Source organism: Aquila chrysaetos, chromosome 25 (assembly GCF_900496995.4).
Source record: "Aquila chrysaetos chrysaetos chromosome 25, bAquChr1.4, whole genome shotgun sequence".
NCBI lineage: Eukaryota > Metazoa > Chordata > Aves > Accipitriformes > Accipitridae > Aquila > Aquila chrysaetos.
The window spans coordinates 15,212,456-15,238,151 of NC_044028.1; the positions used below are offsets into that span (position 1 = coordinate 15,212,456).

General features: G+C 36.4%; 1 protein-coding gene across 22 annotated transcripts in view; it reads right to left on the reverse strand.

Moving 5' to 3' along the window:
• The window catches only part of RBFOX1 (RNA binding fox-1 homolog 1), a 1,358,224-nt gene that overhangs the window by 255,693 nt on the left and 1,076,835 nt on the right, over window positions 1-25,696 (reverse strand). For 3 of the 22 annotated variants that reach the window (XM_030002546.1, XM_030002539.1, XM_030002548.1), the window contains exons 2-3: window positions 18,430-18,584; window positions 15,424-15,644 (exon numbers count right to left, since the gene is read on the reverse strand). The exons of 17 other annotated variants lie outside the window; for them this stretch is intronic. In XM_030002546.1, the coding sequence (XP_029858406.1) occupies window positions 15,424-15,510 (87 nt within the window). In that variant the 5' untranslated portion in view covers window positions 15,511-15,644; window positions 18,430-18,584. Of the gene's footprint in view, window positions 1-15,423; window positions 15,645-18,429; window positions 18,585-25,696 lie in introns of those variants that run through there. 2 more of the 22 variants (XM_041120127.1, XM_030002540.1) reach the window with 2 other exon arrangements.

Consider the following 25,696-nt stretch of genomic DNA (forward strand, 5'->3'; position numbering starts at 1 on the left):
ACTATTTATCTGCCTTTTCCTGATCACAGATTATTCTTGATCCATGCCTCAGTTTCAGATCCTATCATTGATACTAACACTAGGGGAAAACTTGAGAAAATGTGATTATATTTACTGAGTACTAGCATCCTAATTCAGGAAAGCACTTCAACATGTGCTTTATTGTAATTTCAGTGCCTTCTTGAACAGGAATGTTCCTAAACGCGTGCCAAAAAGCCTTCTTTTACTGGAGGCTGTCAAATGAAATATGGATTAATTACAATTTGTAACATGTGGATTTACAGCACTGTGGCTTTAAAAGACCTGAAGAGTATATGTATTGATACATTACATTTTGTCACCTATCTTTACAAACTTTTAAAAAAAGGAGAAATTATACACTTAAAATAATAATTCTCTAAAATACAGTGATGATGATCAAGGGAAAATTAAGTGCAGGTAACACAACGGCAGCATATGTGCATTTTGTTTACTGTTTTGCCATTAATGTAATCAGTTATGCCTACCAATAACACATATCATTTACCATTACCCTCTGTGTTGAGGTTTCACTTTTTCTTGAGAAGACTATGCTTTTCTTGTATCTAAATAGTCTGTGGCTTTTCTGCTGTGATTTCCATAATGCTGTCCACTCCAGCAGTGGGTGTAATACAAAGTGATCTCACATCATACTAGTACAAAAAGCCACCCCTGTGCAGTGCAGTAGTTAAATATGTCCTATGTTAATGTAAATGCCATACAGTACAGCGAGGTTTCTTCACACATTTCTGTAGTAACGGTGACTGGGGTATTGTGACACCAATGTAAATAAATATATCCAGATGGAAGGAAGTGGTCCTCTTGTTCTTTGGACATTCAGAGGCACAGACTACATGCTTTGACAAAGCCACGCACAGAAACTGATACTGCCACACATACAGCAGCACCTCAAAATTAAGCCTCAGTTGAGTTGCTTAAGAAGGGATACGCAAAAAATCAGTAAAGAACTAACCTGTGCTTTAATCGTTTTTCCTCCTACTTCACAAAATTTGACAGCCAAAAACTGCAGACAAGGCTTCAGAGTGCTGATTATTTAAATAGATTACTTTACAAATGTCACTCTTTACAAACACATGGGCAACATGATTGCTGTTTCTTTCAGCACTGTATCAGAAATAGACTCAATAAATGGTATACTTAAAAAAATCCAAACATTTATGTATCATTTGAACCTACTGTACTGTGTCTTGTTTACTGCTGCTCTAGGAAGCTTTTCTTAAAATAACGTGTTAAGTCTCAGAGGGATTATCTTGAAATGAAATTTTTAATAACAGCAAAATAAACTCATCCTTCACAGTGCTCTGTGTCTCATAACTTAGTGTTAACTCTCACCTCTCCTACCCACTGTATATCTGTATCTAACTAGCAAAATTTTATTATGTCCCACTCTGATTTCAAGTATCTGAAGGAAAGTTATGCTTCATAGATTATATTGTGTTCTTCTCAAAAAGAGAAATTAGATACCTAAATAATTCTGTGGATCTGAAAATCTTATCCATAATGTCTCACAACTGAAGGAGGCTAAGGAAAACTCTAGAAGGAAAGACTGAAGGAATGAGGATTGCACTACTGCAAGAAGAGAAGGCTGAGTTTGAAATCCCTGTCTTTAGGCAGATAATGGCCCACTACGAAAAGGATGGAAATAATGCATTTTCTATGCCCACTCTGCCTAAAACAACAGTGGGAGGTTAAATTACAAAATGTAATGTTTTAACTCAGGCATTGGGGAAAAAAACCCACCTCTAGTGCAAGTGTAAAATGCCTGGAGAGGTTAGAGAGTCCCTGTCATTCAAGATCTTAAGAGCACGCTCGACAAACATCTGTCAGGAATGACACAGGCAAAGTTGATCTTGCCTTCAGGCAGAGAAGTAGATTACATGATCCCACAAGGTGCCTTCCTTCCCTATTTTTCTCCATGTCTGTGATATACATCTCTTCTAGGAGGTGGTACACTTCAAGAGCTTCCCCATTTGTTTGTGGGTATTTTGCATTTTCAATCTTGCAGACAAAAAACCCAGCAGGAACCAGTGGCTAGAAGCGGAAATAAAGAGAAATAGAGCCTCGCAATGTCTTAACTGCAAGGGTAATTAAACATTCAAACAGTTCAGTAGGGTATCAGTGAAACTGATGGATTCAAAAGTACTTGGATGTTTAAAACAAGAGTAAATATCTTCTAAAAGGTCTGCTTTAAGCCAGTCTGAGAGAAATTCTGTAGCATGTATATTCAAGAGGACAGGCTAAATTATCATAATGATCCTTCCTGGTTCAAACACCTTTAAATCTGTGAATCAGAAATCCCTCTTCAGGGCAAAAAACCTTTCTTATATAAATGTATACATGCATTTTCTAATTCTGAACACAAAATAAGAGACAACAAAAAAAAAATAGGCTTTTTTACATTAGAGAAATAGTTTTCGTCAATTTTTAACAAAAATGTTCTGTCCTGAGAGAGAGAAAAACCATTACACGTTCAATTTGATTTTTCTATTTCTGCAGTAGGTAATACATATTCAAAGTCTTCTGTTAGAGAACAAAAGCTAACTATTAAACAAAATCACAAAATATGTACACTGTTCTTTTCCAAAAAGGCATAGAGGGTAATTAACACTAACTACTTGATCTTATTCTTGAATCACAACTGCTGTTCAACAAACCAACCAACCCCCCCAAAACCCAATAAATCAGTTTTACTTAAATTCATAACTTTTATCCTCCCCTCCAAGGAAACACACTGCTTAAGCAGAATTATGTATGCATACACAAGAACAAAGTGGTAAATGTAACAAATATTAACAAGGAAATAGTATCAATACACAGTATATCCACAGACAAATTAATTCCTTAGTTTTAGTCATTAGGTTAGGGAGCTAGTAGTAAAATGGATGGCATTTTAGACGGTATATCTGAGAATCACCTCATGAGCTAACAGGCATCATACTCAAGAAATACTTCACAAATACTTTAAATGCTTGCCAGTATACAGTGTTCCCTAAAAATATGTCTTGGAGCTGTTTGTGAAGGTGTCCGATTCCCAACTCACAATCTATTTTTATGTTGTGGGTGCTGGTTGTTTTTTTTTTTTTTTTTTGCAATGGAACTGAAGACTGGTGCTCAGAAGATAATTTTAATTAATAAAATGCAAAAAAAAAAAAAGTTACGCCAACCTAGTAACAGAGAAGTGTTCCAAGTTACATGAAAATGAAATATATATTACGAAAGCAACAAGGTGAGAGAAATAAGAGGCATACAGAACATGGAAAGTGAGAAACATGGGGTAAAAACTGTAATATTACAATAATCTTATAGAATGGTATCAAGAAAATGAAGCACTGGGCAGATTATTTGCTGTGTCAGAAAAGAAGACGTGCTCAGAAACAAAAACAAACAAACAAAAAACTATGAAATATGGGCTTAAATAATTATGTAGTCTGGCTCTGACCCAGAACTACTTTTAAGTATTTCAGGTGCTTGGTCTTAACTTCTGGAACTCAGGAAAGGAAAAGTTCTACAATGAATTCAACTAGCATAAACTGAAAATGTAAAACAGAAGATGCTATTCCATCTATCCAGAAGCACAGTACTACACATCTATTAATAATTTGAAATAATCTCTCCCATGATAAATAAATTCACCAAAGAATCACTGGACTACCTCTTTCCTTCTTGATCTCCCATTTCTTATTGAAACCAAGAGAACAAAAAAATATCTTTCTCAGCATTTTGCTATTATTCTGCTAGAGGAAGGCTTTTATTAAAAAATTATTTTGTGCAGTTCTGTAAGAATCAACCAATAACAATGCAAAAGATAAATTTGCAGTCAGAAACCTTCCACCAGGAATATAGTGACCCCAGGATGACCACAGAACAGCGTATAAAAAGTACATTTCACAGACACTTAAGCAAGACAGTGTTTCTTGTGGACAAGTACCAGAAATAAATACATCGCCACCACATGAGTTAACATACACAGAATCATTTTTAGGCACCTGTGAAGTCCATACACTGCCCAGCAGTGTTCTAGGTACTCCTCAGAAGTCCACCAGTTCCAGAGGACTAACAAAGAGATACTTAAGACATTCTCTCATAGGAACAAAGCATATTTTTCAGAAAACAGGAAGAGTCTCACTTTCTTGCCTTTATGAAATACAGGTAACTGTGTATCACCATCTGCACATGAGACCACAGGCCAGCTTTCTCCCTATTTCTGCCATGAGTAAAGATAACGTGAGATAGTAAACCCTACTTAAATCCACACGAAGAGGAATTTAACAAAGACATCGTATGGAGAACTAAGGCCAGAGAACAACAGGGAATCAGTATTTGAAGATTTGTGTCTTATTACAGAATAAGATGACTAGAATAGCAGACAGGTTTTAGAGTTCTCTTGCATATTTCAGTGAAAAGACTTAACGACTGCCCAGCAACTTACAGATTCTTTTTGCAGACCCGGCACAGAGCTTTTTACATTATTAAGAGACAGGCATTACAAAACAGAAAAGCAATGTATGTCTTGCATTTTTCTCTCCTCCCACCACCCCCCCCCCCCCCCCAAAAAAAAAAGGAAAAAAAAAAAAAAAGAAAAGTACAAAAGAAGACTGGTATGAAATACCCACTGACCTTTTTAGGTCAACACACTTTCATAGTGTCTGTATGATATTCTGATACAACAAAAATAGTCAATCACTGCAATTTTTGAGATACCAGGAAGGCATGCTTTTCCAGAAGGGCCAACTATAATGTGTTCAGTTACAATACATATCACAAAATATAAGAGTATTTGGTTCTCAGCATCTTTTTCAACAGTAGATGCTATCATATCATTGGAAATGACAAATCCCACTCTCTGCATAAACATGTCAGACATGATTTTAAAAGTCTGCAGGTCTACAGTGCCTTCTTCCCTTCACTACCAGTATGCCTCTGAAATCAAAACCTCACTTTTCAGACATAATATGCAAAAAAGAGGAAAATACATCCCTGTAGTCATCACGAAGAGGTGCCATCATAAAGCTGATTACAGTGACAATTAGACTGAATGTGGAACATTACAAGGCATAATATCACAAGCTTTTTAAGTCAGTTGGCAACATAATACCAAATGCCACTCAGAAATCAGATTTCAAGTGTTAGCATCCCTGAAAGGTGTATGAAATTTTCTCATGGATTGAAAGTTTCTCTTAAAGATATAGTTTACAGCGCAGTGCATTGGGGCACAGACTCAGAGCTGTCAGCCAGGTCTCCTTATGTTTTTCACAGAGTGAGTCTCAAAAATCTACTGCAGATGAAAGTTCATATAAACTGCCTTCTTTCCAAATCTGTGCTTCCCTGTTGGGAACATATTCAGCAGACTTGGCTTACAGTACAGGATGTATATACTGGGCTTAATTGTGCCTAACAATCGTCTTGGCCAGTGGAAGGCATTTTCAGATGGGAAATGTGTATGAACATCTGTTACATTTCCCTGATTTTAACTGTTCCTTCATGGAGGAAGGCATAAAAATCAAAGCATTCATTTCTGCAGTAAAAAGACCACGTACTCACTTCAGTCAATCCAGCACAGTGTGTCAGTTAAAAATGGTACTCTGAGAATCCTGCAATGGATTTATTTCATTTCCTGTAACAGCAGTGTTCAAAAGGCTTGACTATGTTTTAACAACTTATGTCTACAAAATAAGTCACCACAGGAGCCAGCGAAGACAGTTTCCCAGTACACATTGACCAATGTTATAATGAAACCAATCCATCTATTTCTTTTCCTACAGAAAGATTAGTTTCGAAAAATTTCTTTGAATCAACAACAATTTTAGGTAACCTTTAGAAGTATTTAGAAGTAAATTCTTACACGCAATGCTTTCCTTCATTTTATATTTAAGATTCTGAATGAATAAACAAACATGGAACTACCAGAGCCATTTCTGCAACCGCAGGCTTTTTTTAAAATGAATGGCAAACATAAGAACTGATTTGACAGGGGGAAATCGAGAAGGAAGAACAACTTGCTAAAGACCGGCTGGTCTTTCAAGGAGAACTGGGCCTAACTGTAGCTGCTGTGTTCCAGTTAGCCTTAAACTCTCTTCTGTTACTGGATCCAGCTAGTGATAACTGCTAGATCCTCCTCATTGTATCTAGGTAGATTTTTAATTTTATGACCTGGTCACAGACAGGTTAAGATATTTTCAAGATTTCAAGATTGCTTTATTCTAGTTTTAGACATTGTAAGGCCAAAAAGACAAAAAAATATGGGTACAGCTTTGCGTCTAGACACAAGATTTTAAAAAAGTAATAATCAATAGTGTAATTTATTCCTGTGTTCCAGAAGGGGGGGGGGGGGGGGGGGGGGGCTCCAATTACACTTAATTTCCCTTAGTGAAAGGAAAGCTTGTGCTCTTTTCCATGTTCATCTCAGAACAGACTCTTGCATGACTTGTCACAACAGAACACGCAAGATAGTTCATTCTCCTTGTTCTATCTCAGGACAAGGTAGGAAAGATTGCTGCACTTTGGAAAGTAACGCTCGATGGAATGGAGATGGAATGGAGATCAAATAGTGAAAACATGCTCTGTAGCTTGTACCTGAAGAGGCAGCTTTCCAATATAGGACAGTTTCCATGTACCGCAAACTTAAAAACCATTTAGTACTAATTAGTTATTATAAATGCATAACAAAATATAAGTTCTTTAAGATACTGAGGAGCAGACCTTTTCAAGTATGGTTCAGTCTCTATAGAATAAAACTTTGTTGAGATTCTGTTAAAACTATGCTCATAGCTTTATTAAGAATTTGTACTTTCTGTTTTGTATAGAAACAATCAGCATCCTCTTCCATCCGTTTTTTTGATGGCTTTAAATACTATCTAAGTTTTGTTTTGTTTTAAGTAACTGAAGTTAAAATATTTTCATTGTAACAGGGCACTGAAGTACAGCTGTAAAGGTTTACTTTCTCTCTGTACCTCAAGTGTTAGCAAGATCAAATTTATTTTTAAAAAAAATTATTCAAATAATGTTTTTCAGAACAATTCCAAGTCAAAGAGAAAGAAAACCTAGCAAATATGAGCTTATTTCACCAAAAATAGGTTTTTTTCAATTTCTCAAAGTATTAAAAATGTATCTCTAATCTCTTTTTGCACAGACAAAATCTAATACCTCAGAGAAACTAAAGGAAAAAAAAATACTAAAAATCTGGTCAAGCACTAAACCCACTCTCCTAAAAACAAAACAAAACAAAACAAACCCCTGTACAGATAAAATACACATCCAATACTTAGAGAATAAGGAACCATTTCGCATAGGGGGGTATACACCTTCAAACTTTCTTTCAGATAACTGAAGCAGGTCCCATCTTAAGCACTCAGTTCAGCATCCAACTGAGCCTAATCACCTGAGCCACACTTACAGAGAAAAGTTATCTCCAGGGAGCAAGGAAGGACTTCTCAGGTTTACTAATTCACTAAAAGTCAGTATCTCACTGAGGGTAGTAGGGAAAAAACGACTGATGCATTCTGTATTATTAGCTACAAGATCATTCACAGATGCAGGAAGACCTGCTTTCCCTCACCTCTACTTACCTTTTATTTCTCAACTAAATGTCATCTTTTTTTGCTTTTGACCAACTATGTGGTTATATCTTTTAAAAAGCCGGGGCGGCTTTTTTAACCTGTTGTTCTCACTCTTTGGAATTCTCACATATGTTCAGGTTCTGATTTAATATAATTCTAAGATTTTCTCTAGGATGGAAGACAAGTAAAATGTTTGGAAATTTCCTTTTTTCTCTTTCTTGCTTTCAAGTGTCAATATGATTTGCTTTCAAAGTGTTTGAAACACACTTGTATGTAGTACCACTGTCAGTAAAAATGATGACAGCTGATGCATACCCGCACGGTTGCTGGTAACTTTCAGAGAAATCTATGTATTTGCATTTTGGCAGCCACTCTCTTACCTGGGTTAGATGTTTTGCAGTTTACATGTCTAAGATAGCTGGAGATGCGTTTTACTGTATTTGCTAGATATTCAAATGTTACAGATAGTGTCACAGACATTTATCATAGTAAAAGAATATATAAACAACCTACCATTTTCTCCTCTATTCCTTCAAAATTTTACTAATTAGCATGCAGAAGGACATTACATGCTTTTGAAATAGTATGGCAAAGTAAGAACAGAGACATGACAAAAGCGTACTTCTAGCTCTACACGATGAAAAAGCACTGGGGTAATGATCATTTCATCAGATTTTTAATCTCTCAAAATAAAAAAAAAAAATAAAAATCAGCATAGCCCCGATCAGTTCACTGCTTTATAAGTTTTTTTAGCTTTATCCTAATAAGAAATAAGTTGCTTTTCCTTAAGGATACTTTCCAATAAAGTCTTAATAACATTTCCTTGAAATGCACAATTTGTTTTATTTAATTCAAAGGCCTCAAAGAAAATCTTGAAAGACAGAATATGAACCATTCTAACTTTTGAATATATAGGCAAGAGACTTTTACTTTCTTCTCAGCTTGATCAGCAATAAAACAATATGTAGATGAAAAAAATAAAAAGATTCTTTATTGATTTAATAAAACCATCAGAATTAAAGACAATTAAGTCATCCTCCAAGCTATCTAGCTCATGTATCTCTGGCCACTAGAGGAAGAGAAGGCGGCAGGGTATCAGAATTTACCCTAATCCACAATAATCTGAATCTCATGAAACACAAATGGAAACTCTAACGCAGAAAATCTACCCGGATCAAATTCCTATTATCTATTTACAATGTTCATGACCTGCCACTACACTAAGGAAAAAAAAAAAAAAAAAAAACACCAAATTTTTCAAATTATCTGTGAACCATTCTCATGCTCGTAAACTTAAGACAGCTGTGACACCTAGCTGGCAAATATTTAGCCAGATGTGATTCCATCACTCTCACCTACTAATAGAGTAGTTCAAACACAATCCCCAATTACTTCAGCTGAAAGTATTTATAGTTTAAATGATTATGTCCTTACTATATTTTTTGCACAGCCTGGTCTATAGAAATAGACATTTCATGTTTTTACAACATCCTCTTTGAGACCAGGTCCAAGAAAAGAGTTACCTGCACACTTCAGTTTAAAAAAAGGAAGCAAGCAAATAGACTGAATAAAGCAAAAGACGTATTTTAACTGGGTTTCTAACCTTAGCTCATGTAACACAAGATTAACCCTTATCAGAGGGTGAATAGGTAAAATATTCAAGCCAACTCCATAAAAATAATTGTTCTATATTTAGATAGACAAGCATATTTTGATATCAGTTGTGTATCACTCTACTGAAAGCAATAGAACTTCAAAGTTTTATCTCCTGGCATAATCTGGCCATCAGAATTTTTATTACTGATGATGATGATGCATGGGGGGGGGGGGGGGGGGGTGTGGAATCAAATCAGCTGAAATTCCAGATCCTTGGAGACAGCCATACCAGCTTGCTGGCTCCTAGTTAGGGAAGCCAAATTGAATAACCTGCTTTTGCAGAGAATCTAAATCTTAAAAGTTTTGTCTTATTTAGGGGATGAACAAATAAATAGAAACCGTCCTAATAAAAGTTATTTTACCTATAGAAGCTATTCTGTTCATACAAACTCAAATATCCTGTTATTTATTCCACTTAAAACACTGCAGAAGCTGCAGCCATGAAGGCCCACATTTACCCAGTTTCTTGCCACACTAAAACACTCCATTTAAGCGTATTATCCGACACCCAAGCTAGTGACCACAATTATATATTTAGTGAACTAGCTCACTAAAATTCACTAATACTGATATTACATGCAAAAGTGGGACAGGAAAAAATTCTGTGTCTGTTGGGTGTCAGATGAAATCTTTCACACTTGTGCTGAGCTCAGAAAGAAGCCCTGACTATAACACAACATTGACCAAGCTGACAGAATAAGAGGTAAATGCAGTATTGCCTGACTCATTCAAATTATGTTACGCATTGATTTCTGAAATAAAGGCTAGTGAGACAAGATTGTGCAAGATGGGAGGAGAGAATAACCACTTGTTTCTCAGTCAAACTAAAACTATTTAGGCAGGCTATTCTTCTCACTAAAAAAGTCTTTTTGGTCAATGGGAAAGATACTCTGTGGCATTGCCCCTCCTTCTTCCCCCTGCAGGTTCACTCACCAGGTATTTAATGATATCTGCACTTATTAGCAAGAAACAAAGGCAGGTTAAAAGAAAATAAACTCTTGCAGTAGCAGTAACAAAATACTTTCAAAGCTGTCTGTAGCCTCTTGAGCAAATGACAGGTTTCACAGAGAATACATGTTGGCTACATTGCTTGATCCATGTATCAAAAGGAAAAAAATAAATTCTGAAGTTGTATTTCCAGAGGTTTAAACATTGATAACTGAAAATGTTTGTAAACAAAGTAATACAGACCACATATCCATCACTATCACCACCACCTTCCATCTCCTATTAAAAGCAGTTTTGATACAGAAAGGAGAAAAACTTGGCAACTCAGACTGAGAGGAAATTTTAGATACACTCTCTCAAAAACAGAGCAAAATACACACTCAGATGAAAAGTGATTGCAGTAGTAAAACATTAGTCCTCCACTCATAAAGCGCTGGGAGTACAGTACTAGTAATAGAAGACCCTTATCACTTGCAAAGACAGAGAACAACACAATCAAGCCAGAATAAATCTGCATCTAAGGTAAATCATCTACTTACTGCATTTCAAATAGGCAATTCAGCCAATGTAAACAGAAATTATGCACTGCATTCCACCAGATTGTCATCTAAAAACAACCAAAACAACTATAAACCACTTCAGGCAACATGGGAAGAATTAAAACCTCTCATCATTTCTATTTCAAATGCATTTTTCAAATAAAATCTACTAAATCACTAAAGCCTTTTTAGTCTAAGGTAAGACAACATATCCACAACATTTTTCAAAACTGGACTGCCTGAAAGCGCGATTTTGTGGGTACCTGAACACACTAGTTTCTACAAGTATTCTGAATGTATTCACTGCTAGCACTTCCCAATACAGCGCTAAAACAAGTATTTTACAGACGGGTAAAGATGGAACTGTGAAGAAGTCTGCAGCACTACTTTTCACAGCATATTCTAGGCAATTCTCTCACTTGGCCCTAAAATAAAATGGAACTGTCTCCAGATTACCTCTTTTCCAGTTGTCAGTCAAACATACTAAGTTAACCAGTTATGGAAAATCAGAGGCACAGATATAATCAAAATATCTTAAGAATAATTTAAGCTTAAGAATGATGTACTTAAAGGTACAGTAATTCCCAGTTTATTAAAATAGTTAATCAACAGCCATCAATTTCCTACTTTTCTTCTATGACCCTTTACCACCATACAAATAAATAAGCAAATAAAAGCAGAAGAAAAGGTTTTAGCTTAGCTGAGTGCAGTCTTGAACTGTGAATATAAACTTAAACCCTCAGAACTCTTAGAGCTTTTCTGGTCACTATGTTAAAATAAAAGCTAAAGATTACTGACCATATTCAGGAAAAAAAAAAAAAAGTCTTTTTTAATCTTTAAAGTAGTGCATTTTATATTAAATAGAGTTCTATTTAATATAAAATTAAGTCTCTCTATTTAGAATTTTCCAGTAGTTTACTGAAAAGTCTAAGTAATTTCAACTTTAATAATTTTTATAATAATGCATATGAAGTCCTTTCTAATAATTTTTATAATAATGCATATGAACTCCTTTTTCTCTGCTAAATGGAAATTGAGACACCTAAACCAGCCATGTAATAAATAATTTAGCATCCATCATTTGAATTTGAATATATTGCACTTGTGTTCTTAAAATATTTTATTATAAACCTAACATTCCAAGGATCCAGAGCAACTGGAAAGATTTTATATACCTAAAACACTCAAAGCCATGAGAGGTGAAGCTAATATGCAGACCTTGAGCTTGTTATTCTACAAAACGTACTAGTCTTCTATGAATTGCAAAATAGGGTTTTTTTGATGCTGCACTTTGTAATTTTAATGATAAACAGAACTTTGTTTTACATGTTTATTCTGAGAACACGTAAGAGGGTGCAGTAGCACACAGCCGTGACTCCACGGCTTAGCTGCACATAAGAGTTCCCCCATAGGAATCAAATGATCATATCAAATTGGGATAGGAACCAAGGGCAGGATAAGAAGTCTTTTACTGGATTTCCGCTTAATCCTCTATGGCAATTTTTATCTCACCTGCCAGGAGAAACAGCATGATAGTTTTGACACAAGGTAGGCCTTGCTGTCCACAGCATCCGCAGTTGCTGGATTGCAGTACCTGCTTTGGTCCTCATGGCAGCGTAATTGTGACAGCCTGTGAAGCCGCCAGTACATCTTTTGTGCCAAGTCAGAAAACATTTCTCCACCCACATGAGGCACAATGCTATTTATGCATCATTTGTACTTTCATGTGATTTTTTCCTCCTACAGTTTCACCCAGGAGGAAGAAGGGAGAGGAAAAGATATTTTATTTTTTCTTATTAAAAAATGGGTTAAGAAATCATAGGCAATAATACCACCATCATTCTAATAAGTTTTTTGAAGGTATATTTATTTATTGGAAAATGAAACTAAGTTTGCAAGTATATCTGACATGATTTGATACATTTTGACATATCTGTGACTTAGAACAACTCCCTTCTCTCTCTCCAAGAACATATGCATTCCACTTTTCATCGTCTCACTCAAACACATGTTCTCAGTAAGAGGAATACAAATCTTCTTAATAGAATAATATATGCAATTGGGAAAATACACATGGCTGTTTATCTAAAGTCTTTCCAGAGATGTATCCACAGTATCTGCCCTTTTGTGTTTGTCCTAAATTTCCCACATTCCAGTACTCTGTAACAAGAGGGTGTGACCAAAGCAAGCAGAGGATGCAAGATAGAGTTTACTGACGAATTTAGGAGGAAAGGCTAGAAAAGGCTCCACATACATAGCATAAAGTAAGGTAATATACAGCACTTGAAGGTGCAGAACCCGTGAAGACTACCAGTCCTCCACAGAGATCTGAGCTCTCTCTTGTCAACCATGTAATACAAAACAGGCAATAAAAACAAAATAGTCCCCCAAATCTCTATGCAATAGTCTACACTGTTTTCACATGCAATCTTGGTGTAAATCCGATTGGAAATCATGGGGAATCCCTAATCAGAAATACACCTACTTTCTGTAGAAATCCATGCAAAGAAATACATTGCAATCTTATAATCCTCTAAGATGTTAAAACAGCCTCATATTCAAAAATACTTCAGGGTTGGCGCTCTCAACCTGCAACCCACTAAAAACATTTGCATAATCAGTTTATCAAGGCATATTTTTGAAGAAAATTTCCACTAAAGGTCTGAACATTATGTAATTACTGCTTAGAAGAGGATGATATAAATATGCCTATCAAGTGTCCTTTGCATTATTTATTTTGGATACAATACTTAGGTTTACTCTAAGAGACAAACAATAAGCATTCTAGTATCATAAGCTGACTGCAGATACTGCAAATGCAAATACAAACTTGGGGTGAGAAAGTGGTTAAACCATTTAATGTTCTAGTTCACCCACTAAGACAATAACTCAAACATTTGTTTTGTTTCCAAAATGCAATTTTCAGCTACGACATTAAGGAGAGGGAGAGAAGAGGAGAGACTAGCGAAGTATCTGTATGAAGAACACTTTTCAACTGTACCTGTAAACATACCTATTTTTTTGTAGAACAATTCTTATTGCTTGACTATCTTAGACCTATGCTAATGGAGTAGCACAGGCCTGGATATATCTTTCTAAGGAAAGAAAGAAAAGAAAAAAGATTGAAATAAGGCATCCTGAATTTTCAAAGGGCCCTTTCTTCTAATCTATCTGCTTGGATAATGCGTCCAGAGTGGCATTTTGTAATGACAGCAACTTTCCAACAAATCAATAGTTATTTAATTCCCAACAAGCTCTCGAGTCCATTAAACCTGATTACATTCACCCATTTCAGTTGGGTGCAGTTATTTTTCCTACACCGGCACTTAATCTATAACAGGAACTTATGAGAACTTTCAAAAGCAATTTCAACATCAATCAGCATAGAGTGAAAGGCACGATTTGCTTGTAATTATTTATTGGACAGGATGGCACAGGGTCTGACTGAGCTCTAGTGTCTGACCTTCACCCCCAAATTCTAACGGATATGAAGGCCTGCTTGATGTGTTCAAGTGTGCCACCGTGTCTCACTGCATAAAAAAATAGCATCAGCTTGCATGTCCTAGAAGACGCAGTTTTTCAACACCTGATAATGGCAATGCTATATTTCTATTTTAGACATATGCATCTGATATTAAGCCTAAAGTGAAGAACACAACTCACAGTCTTTGATTACTGAATGGACCTATATGGAAAAAAAACCTGTTTTGTGCTGTGATTGCCCCTCTACACCAGCTAACTGTTGTAGTAAAGGAGCATAATGAAAATTTGCCTGTCCTCTACAGTTAATTTAACTGATCACTAGCATGACACAGAAATGCCATAATACACGTGTATGTCTCTCGACCCTGTTAATGCATAATATCTAACTACTACCATTTATAGAGTACACTGTTTTTTAAATTTTGTCAATGCTCAGAAACGTTACTTGAATTCTTAATGTCTTCTAATACTGTAAACAACAGAATACTTTTTGCTTAATTGGTGTCTACACGTTCTATTCAAAATCCTAAGTCTAACAGCAGAAAATTCAGTAGTACCACTTTTTGATAAAAATAAAATAAATGCAAAAACAGACAACACAGACAAATCTAGTAATTGCCAGTTAACTTCTAAAATACAGAATTCTTGCCCTGAAGCAAGATCTTGCACTTGCAGGGTTCAAAAGAATTCATACGATGTGCATAAATATTCTGTGAAGGTGATATATTTCTATACACACAAAAACACAAACCCTTTTTCATTCAGTGTGACGCATAATATATGAATTAATGCATATTTAACACTATTCATATTTGCTGTGCTAAAACACTTAACCTAAAAACATCATGGTAAGTTACTTTGTCTTATGACCTGCCGTGGGAATGCTGACTCCCTCAGAAACCTAGAATGGATAGCAAATCCTCTGCCCTGTGGTCAACCTCGTGAAGCAAAGGCATGAATGTTAAACAGCAGACAAATCAATACAAGCAAATATAGCTCAACTACACCATTTATTCAGCCATGAGAGATGTCAATACACAGATTAGGGTGATCCATCTTTTTGATTTCCTACTGTCTTCTCACTGACTACATGAGAGCTTTTGCCTGTATTAAAAGTGTTTGCTTTCTCAACCATAAAAATTCCAATTATTACTCTAAGTGCACTAGAGTTAAGTTGCTTGTTGGAAGCGGCCTTGCATTACCTGAACAAGTCCAGCGAAGTATGGTGCTGCCGGCAGAATCATTGGCACTCCATATGGATGTAGCAAAACTCCTTGAGACGACAACATGGTTTAAGTGATAGTATTACTCCCACTAAAGCTAAACACATCAATTGAAAGTTAAGGGAAAATCTATATACCAACTTCTTCCAAACTCAGAGCTAGAACCAAATAACTTCTGTCAGGGGCAAAGCCCACATCAGCTGTAAAAAAAAGAAAAAAATTGACGTCAGCAACTCTTAATGTTAAAATTTTCTTCAGAGACAACAGATAGAGACAACAGCTGCAAACCTAACTCTACCAAAAAAGGAAGGGGCTATTTTGGGACCAGCTTAAGTAACATGACTAACCAACTACTCTTTATCAGTTCAGATTTTTAAGTACTATACACATACAGATCAAGTTCTGTACAGATCTACTGATTAGAATTAATTTTCCTATCAGTTCTGGCATATACATGACAACAGTTACTATTAGAAGCCATTTAAAAAATAATCAGGTTTATCATGATTGCATAAATAAATGTTTCCCTGTATTTATAAGCTGTAAAACAATATTCATGTGAAAATTTAAACGTAAGTCTATAACATTGGGTACATATTCTATTTTGATTAATTATATTTTTTCTTGCTTATTTTGAATATTTGAGCTAACTACCGCAAGCTAACTACTTCTATTAGTGTAAATTATATTTTAATGGCTTTTCTAACCTTTCACAATATCTATGTTGTTACATTTATCATAGCTTTTTTTAAAAGAACGAATTTGACCTTTAGAGTGTCTCATACCTGTTCTCCCATTAAACTTACACTCTTAGTGTAAGAGACAAGAGAGTGAAATTTAGGCTGGTTTTTTCCCCCTAAACAAAACAGATTTGCTTTTTAATGTACTACTTGCAAGACATTCTCTTCCACAGCTAATCATTTTCGCTTTAGACAAAACAAACTTAGTCATTAACACCTGTTTCATGTGCAATGTATCTTCTATTGCAGATATGACTAATGACAAAATTACAATTGAGCAAGACTTTTTTAATTCAATAAAGAATTAGTTAAGTGCTTAAAACTTCATGTCACAAGTCAAAAAAAAAAAAAAATCCTCTCCTACAGTCTTTGAATAACCAGGGTGCTTCACATCACTAATTTCAGCTACTTGATTTTGTTGCATAATTACTTTTCCAGATAACTAATTGCAGACAAGATTTGATGTGATACTCAATTATTTAATGTCACATTTTGACCATCATGAAAGGTTTTCAGTAATTGATTCTCATGTATCAAGGCAGTGATTTAGAAATCTACCTTAGCAGCTGCATGTTGGCCCTCATTACTATCAGCCTTACACCATTTCTAACTTTAGATGTTGAATTGTGACCCTCTATGATGCTTTTTTGAGAGACTGCCAATAAGGACTGCAATTGTCACATGATCAAGTCATGTTTACCTAGTTCCATCTCCTGTTACAGAATCGCTTCACTTTTCTGTTGGGGATAATGCTGTTCACACTGGTTATCTGACTATGCTTCGCTATTAATCATATTTCTTGCTCTTTTCTTATTAAGGAACTGAACCCTGCAGTTTAATTATTAAGCACACAGTAGGCAGACACATCGTGGGTTTTGCCAAAAGATTTTCATAAATTCCAATACAAAACCAGTTATTAACTTTCATATAGAAATATACAAACAAAAGGTACATATGAGAAAACGAGTTGCCATTACAACTCATTTAAAAGTATTTAATTTCTTAAAAAAAAAAGTTCATTTTAACTATTACATATTTGTTTGGTCTAATAGAGTGAGCTGCATTTTAAGAGAAAGAAGATTTCTTTCACCTAGGAATGGAGATTATAAAATGGATTCTGCAAGCTTTACTCAAACGACTCCAGTGGGACAACGGACATAAATAAGGATTGTTAAATTGCTCTGTAAAATACTTAGTCTTTTTTTTGTTTCAGCATGTTTGTATTTGATAAGACATTAGAAAACTTAAAGAGCAAGATGATTCATACAGGGGAGCACAGGCTCAAGGGAAGCTTTTCTGTGACCTGTTTTGGGACAGTTTTTGCTTAACATTTTCATTAATTATTTTGGCACAAGGCAACACGCTGATGAAATTTCCTGATGACAAAGTTGGAAGGTACTGTCAAGACTGAGAAGGAAAAGAATATTATATAGAAAGAACTGCTCAACCTTACGGTTGATGTGGGCTTAATAGAAACAGGATGAAATTCAATAATACAAAATGTAAGGTCATGCTTCTGCTAGTAACAGGAACTTCAGTTCTAAACTCAGGAGGAAGAAAAGCAGGACCTCATTGCATCTGTTTAAGGAATTTGAGCTGCTAGTGCGATGCAAATATGAAAAGGCAAATTATCAGTATTTCTTTTATTCTTTTATTTCTCAATTAATTTCCTAGAGGTACTTCCAATAGCATACAGTTCTCTTCATCCACATTACAAAAAAAAGGTCAAATTCAACTACAACAGCTGTAAAGAAAGTCCTTTTTGTGTTGTTCCGGGAAATGGAGCAACTATGTTGTAACAGGAACCTAAGAAAGTTTGATTTGTTTATCCTAGCAAAAAAATCTGTGAACAGGGGAAAAAACAGTAGGAGGAAGAGACTGTTTAAGCTAAGGACAACCCTGACACACTAAAAATCAAGGAAAAACTAGTTATGAATAAATTTAGGCTGAAAATATTTTTTCGAGTTTTTTTTTAAAAAGTATTTTGGTGTCGCCTAAGTGAGGGTCTAGAACAGCCTTCCAAATCCACAGTAAAAAAAGGATAGCTTATAAAAGAAAATTATATAATGCCAATAGTAGTGGTAACCTGAACTCGGCAACTGACAGGAGGACCCTTCCAGTCCCTTTGCAAGCAGGATAAACATTCAAGAATAATGACAATATCAAATGTCTAAAAAGCATTTATATTTATTACATTGCAGATTGTAATATATAAAAATAAACTTTGAAAGTAAACTGTAGTTACCTGTTTTAATGAAAGGATGCTTTGCTTGCCTCACTATAACAACATGCTTCTAAATGTATAGCTGTATGGCACTCCAAATCCAAGCTCTGACTTTCTGGTTGGGCTCTTTGATGATGTCCCATGTGTGCACCAGCTACCTAAGTTCGCACAAACCTCTGTGAATCAAAACCACAGAAGTACAATACAGCTTTACTCGCATCTCCGCCCCATGCCAAATTCTGAACTTACGCCAATACAACTACATCAGCTTCACCAGTTTATACCAACATATTTGTTCTCCCTCCCAGCCACACAAAAAGGAAATTTGTCTTAAGTTTTACAGTTCACCATTAGTTAGCATTAATGGTCACTCCTGTTCTGCAAGAATATATTGAATACATGAAACTTGACCATAAAGAGTGTTGAGGACTCAGAGAATGAGCCAGAAGGGTATTAAGTACGCTAATAATTCTGTTTCACTTTAGCAGGACCTCTAGCATGATTAAAGTTAAGCATGGGCCTAAATGTTTTTGCTAGGGCAAAGCCAGAATGGTCAGTACCATGCATATCAATCACTTGTCTCAAGCCACTGATGGTGACAGTACTTACTTCCTGCCTACTCCAGCATTCTTAGTCCCTGCAAAAAATTAACTATGTGTGTGGGTGGAAGAGGGAAGATCATCTATTTTAAACTATACAGCTTTCACTTCCATTACATTCTAGAAAACTATAATGCTGTTAGAAAAAAATGACATGTTAAGTCATTTTCAGTATGTTAATGGAGGGCATGTTTCTTTCAGCTATCTGTTTCCAAACCCTGGTTTGTTTTGGGTTTTGGTTTTTTTTTTCATTAAAATTTTCAAGGATTTTCTGAAACTGAAAACTGATTTTAAAAATGAAAGACAGGAGAAAGGAACAAGAAAATAGATGAACACTAGTTTTATATATAAAATATATATACGCAAATAAAATATGCAATCTTATTTGTTTCATTTCTGCACAATTTTGCTAAAAGGCAGGTATTATTTATGAAAAGCTGGTTTTAAAGGTGAACAGCATAGGTTAAGCAAGCTAAGGTAGCAGTAGAAGGTCACAAAATATGTAAGTATTTCAGGCCCAGCAGTCTAGCCATGATCTTATGTTTTAGCACAGAACTGAAGCTACTGACAGGAGTCTTCTACCAGTGATTTCACTGCAGTCTTGCTAAAAAGTCATTTGAAATGGGAAGGAAAGGGAGACCACTGTAGAGTACGGATGCACACAGAAAGAAATAAAGCCAGAAGTATGCCGGAAAACTGGGCTACAAATTCAGGCAGAACAAGAAAAAAGAAAACAATGCAAGAAGAGCCAAGGTTTTGATCCCCCCTGCATGTAATACCTAAATGGCACATTAGACAAGGACCAAAACATTCCCCCGGGCAAAAGCAAATGCCTAGTTTTGCTATGGTTCAAGGTAAAAAAGACTTCAGCAACTTCCCTGGAGTTACACTGCCTGGAAAAGTCAGATCCCTGCAATGCAGTCATCAGCCAATCAATGACAAACACTCTAATCAGATCCTGACAGAAGTAACCTATTTAGACCATCTTTCTGCCAAATAATTAATTCTTCTTAACACCTGTATCTAGTTAAAAATACCACAAACAACGAGTTCTTCCAAATGCTGTACAACACCAACAAACTTCAAATAATTTCTACTTCCTTGCAACATTGGCCCAAATTTCTCATCTCACAGATCATAAATAATTCAGGTACCACTTTGGCACCCTCTTCATAGCTTATCCTATGTCATATTTGATTCCTTTAAGCTCTTATTCAAGCCTCCCACTTTCTGGCCACCTTTCCTATTCTACAGGTGCTCTCCATTTTCTCTTTAAGATTTCTCAGTGGTTTTGGGGTAAAGGAAAACCCAGAACTGAGAGGATTAAGTAGTTTCCAAGTCTCATGGCTGCTTCCATCATCCACAGCAACTTTAGATTATTGTCCCTAAAAAAGTATTACCAGATAGGTACCATGCATGCTCTGAAACAGAAGGTGAGCTGCCATTGATTAGCATTGCCTGAGGTAAGTAAACCCAGGCATTAAATGAAATATTGGTAGATAGAAAAAGCTATCCCACATGTCTTCCCCCACCCTCCCAAACACGACTGCTGCCACTTTTATAACTACTACACTTGTCTTCCAAAGACTATTTCCACCTTTCTGCAAAAAACATTTGGGACCAAAGGCTCTTCTAGGGCACCAGAAGCACTATCCAGACTTGACTCCTGTCCTCAGCTGCTGATTCTATTCCACTCTTCTCAGCAAAGCTTGAAGTACATGTAGGACCTGTTCATGCCAAGTGTCAAATCCCCAGCCAACTCCTATTATGCTTAACACAGAACCAAAATACAACATGGATATTTCAGCAACTTTTAAAGTAGAAAGTATCACATATACAAATTAAAGATATCTACTGACCTCATACTGACACAAGCATGGAGGATGCTGTCAGAATTTGTCAAGTTTATTAAGCATCTCAGTCTATACTAGTATATAGGGCAAGGATATAGAAACTATTTACAAGTGGGAGAGTCCATCTTTTTCAATTATGTGGAACACTTGTGGGATACAGCACATTTGCTATTAACACATTTTTCTTCCAAACTTAAACCTTCTATTTGAAAATTACATTAGCTCTTAGGAGCAAATTAAAAACTAGCTGCAGTTCAAGATGAACCTAGCTGATTCTTTCAATCAGAAACCAACAATGCTTCAGTTCCACTGAAGTTCAGCTTTCTAGCCTTTTCTTTTAAATACACAATGGTGGCAAATTTAGAGATCTCAAAGATAAAGAAAGATAAATAACTATAGTTCTGCTGATTATGAGAGGTTCAGACAGAATCACCTCACACAAAAACTTAGCAAGCATATTTGGGAAACAGTTTGTAGCCCTAGAAAAATCAAGGCCTTCACATTACAGGCCAATTGGTCTCACATTATTTAAAGTGCAGTATCTCAGCAAATGCTGGTCTTCGAGTACATGGCAAATCCTTTTTCTTTGGTTTGACTAACTCCAAACTTTTTTTGTTGTTGTCAGTACTGTGCACTGATTCACCTGCTCCTCGAGTATCTCACTGGCTAAAGAATGGCATGCTTTCTTTGTGTTTCTTTTGGAATGTTCCCACAATGATCACTTCTCCTTTCCCTCCTTGCATTGTCCCACAACACATCCTTTTACTACCTCAGCAACTATGCGGTACTTGTCATCACCTTCAAGGGCTCACTTCAGCCTATTCTTACCCTAGCTACTACTGTGAACAACTGAAAGATCAGTATCTTCTTCACACTGCCTTGAATATTACTATTGCTCCTTCACTTCCTAACCACACTTAAAGTGGCATCAATGCTTTCTCCTATAATTTCCTGATACCAGGTAAGAACTTCCTATAAACATCTATGAATGTTCTCTTTCAGCAAATAAAACCTCCTCTTGCCAGAACGCCACACAAAAACACTGACTGGGGGATGAACTGACTGCGGAGTAGCATGACGACCAATACCCCTGTTCCTCTGCAAGTCAGCTATACATTTGTATCCATCTTAAACTGTACATTCCTTTTGAAGAGAACTGTGTCTGGTACAAAGAGATCATCACCTATAACAGTAACATGAAAGAACACACACACTCAAAAGGTATACATCTACTTTCAGGAACTTGTCAAAGCAGAGATTTTTACATAAATGGCTTGCCGCCTTCTACATCCTTGGAAACCTTCAGTTCCTGCTTAGATTAGATTGCTAGACATACATGTTTGTCTCCTGATAGCAGATAGACTGATTTACCCTTCAGTGAATCACAAAACACATTCAGTTACATAGGCCTTAAATGTATGCTAGAGAGAGGAAGCAGGTTAAAAAAAAATGGAATTAAGGGATGCCTCTGTGGCTGGACTTCCCTTTGGCTACCACAGAAACATAAGGATGTGTCATCATCCATATGTATCATGGCACAAAACCAGAGAACAATCTGTGAACCACTAGTCCCTGAAAAACCAACCAAACAAATAGCTATGGGTGCCTTTTGACTTATCTGTATTTTCATATGAATTAGAAAGATTCTGAATTGCAACAAGCTTTGTCTTTTTGTGCCGGCATTCATGTCAAAATTAAAGCAGGATGAATCTGGGAGCTTCAGTTATTTAATGTGTTAAGGCAACGAACTAGGAAGAAGGATAACATTAGACTGTGCGAGAAGTGACACTGAAAATCATCTTCCCAAGCTACAAAAAGTGCAGCACACATGGTTATGCAAGCCATTTGTAGGGCAGCTTCTTCAATGAACAGCTTCGTGGGCCTGTACAATTCTACTTGTGAAGGGAGTTCCTCTGTCTCCTATTGTCCTGGATCACTCAAAAAAGTTAGCTGCAGAACTGAAGGAAACTACTATTGCTTTAACTACCGAGAGTTGATTTTGACATGCGTACATTACTACTTATTCACAATACCGAAGATGTGTTGCAAAGGTCTTCCCTATGTTTCTTATGTCTTAACGAGCACCGCATTGCTCTCCTTTTCTTAGAGTTCCATACTGGCTTTTATTACATAGTTCCTTATCAGCTGGATAGTGTACCAAATCAGTTGTATTTTCACTGTTGGCTTCTTTGAGAACAAACTCTTTTGCATCTCCAGGCCACTTCAGATATCTTTCAATACTCTGCTCTTATCTGCCATTTCGTAAAAAGTTGAGATAAGCCTCCAATCTATGTGAAGTTAAGCGGTTTTGAAAATTTTGTGTGAAATGTAGAACAGACACTTTCAAGAGCTCATGTTTGTTTGACATCATGCAGTTACATAGCCAAACTACTGAAAATGACATACATCTTCCAGTGGCATAAATTATAAACAGTATCACATACATCTTTATTTAAAAAAATGCCAGGCTATATATATATATGTATGTATTTCACAAAATATGCATTACTGTGATACTTTCACATATCTTCCTTAATCTCATTCATTTAATCTTCTCTTTCATGTGCTGGATATAAGATGCCCAAGAAATATGTATTTTTGCATGTATTTTGCCAACAGGTAGGAGCAGGCTGTAATCTTCTCCTTGGGGTACATTCATTTGCAAATACAGACTAGCAGCAACAAAATATATTTTTCCTTGCAAATCAGGAACAGACTGACTTCTAATCAATATCCACTCTTAATGAATCCTATTGATATACCCAGGCAATGCCATGATGGATCATCATCCACTGCACACAGGATTTTTGCCAATACTTGAGCACACAACCAGTCTCAGTATCAGCTCATGGCCATCCTCTAGTTGACCCCAACATGCATAAAACAGGATCTCAGGAATATAACAGTGTATTCTAGAACAGACAAGCCACCTGCCTGTCACTGTCATCTGTCAGGCTTTGGTTGTGTGGTGATGATAGATAACCACATACTTTTATTGCCAAATCTGGTCAAACAGACTTCTCTTTATTGCTGTTGTCAGGCTACTCTAACTACTGTATCACAGGAAGCTATGACTTCTTGACCCCAATTAGCACATTCATTATTCATCAAAGTACACTTTTCATTTGCTTCCTTTGGGAACAGCAGAGTAGCACTGTAGGATCTTTCAATACAACTTCACCCCCTTAATACACTCGGGATTTGCTGACAAGTAACAGCTACTCATTCTCCTGAGTGAAGTTCATATTAATAGGACTGTATGGTGAATCATGAGATGGTATTAAATCATGCCTCCTGCCTGTATAAGTACATCATTCAAGCACCCCACTATGCCAAATGCAATGGTTTGATTGCAGAAACCAGCATAGGGTAGGTATCCCAAGTGAGCAGGGTGCCCTGGAGAAATAACTTATTCAACCCCCAAAATAATAAAGACCCTACATGTCTTTAAAGGGATCAGTGGGAATTTCTGTTCACAACTGACGAGTTTTATATCCTCCAGAGATAAAATATCAAGACTTGAAGGCATTAGATGTAATCCAAGCCATAATTCAGCTCTATTCAAGACATCGGCAGTAGTTTTTAAGTACTGAAGTTTATCCAAGAACTACAAGCTAGGAGCATCTGAGGCAGGCAGGATTTGGCTGAAAGCATTAGAAGGCACAGTTGATATGAAGGTTGCCTCCAGATCCAAATACCACAAAGTTAAGAAAGCTTTTTCAACTTCATTGCTACTTTATGTCTGAAGTCAATTCAGTCTCATAGGTATCTCCTAATGCAACTGTTTGGAGACACGCTTAATCACACGTTCAGCAGTTCAGGCACTGCTCCTAAACTCAGTCTGATGTCTTACAGGTAGCGGCTGTGCGTGGCCTACCCAGCCAACAGATTACACGGCATAGGAGTGCCTGCCTTTTCCTGAGATGGGTCAGATCTGCCCATAGGCTGAGGGTCTGTGACTGAGGCGAGGTCAATGTGAGTGGAACCGCTCTTGTACTCTCTGCAGGCACCTTCGCATACTACTACACAGGAAAACTACTTTGAAAGAATAAAGTTCCCTGGATTAAGCTTCAAACAAACCTTCCCGGTAATACAGTAAAGAGATCTCACCTTAAAGAATCGTATCATGTGTTTTCTTTCCTCCCCTGCCCCAAGACCTCTTAGACAATATTCTACTTATTCATTATACATTCCAATCCTAAATAACTATTCTACCAAACAGATTATTTTCTTCAACAACCACAGGGGATACTGAATTCATGTGAATACTTGATTTCTTATAACCTCTCACAACAACTTCCTCAGGACAATGTAAACCTACAGGAATTGTGCTACTGATCAGAGTAACGGAAGAGGATAGAATAAGCACCGAAGAACAGAAAAACCGTACACTGTTGTATCAATGCCAGATGGCAAGAGCCTTTCCTGTCATCCACTTAGCAACTTTTTTGCTTTTGGTTAATTTGATTTTATATTAGAAGGGAAAAAAGAAAGGATGGCCTTCATAATCTCACCTTCATTTAGGTTTTAATCAACCCTTGTCAGTGCCCTTGGAAGGCACCAGCAAAGGACTGGTGTAAATTTGTGCAGAGAAGGAGGGCAACAGAAGAGGATTATTTCTATTTTTATTGAAATCAGTACTTTAGCTGACTTTAGCTGATATTAAGGCTATTAGCTGGATATGAGTAAGATTTTATTGCTGCAAGAAATAAGACAGAGTAAGTAGTCTCCTTCTAAGACCTGAGATGTAGCCAATTCTCCTGCAGTGTAACATAGGAGGATCAGACACCAAAAATTTAACTCAAACTCCTTGACTGAGAGCATCTTACCTTTCCT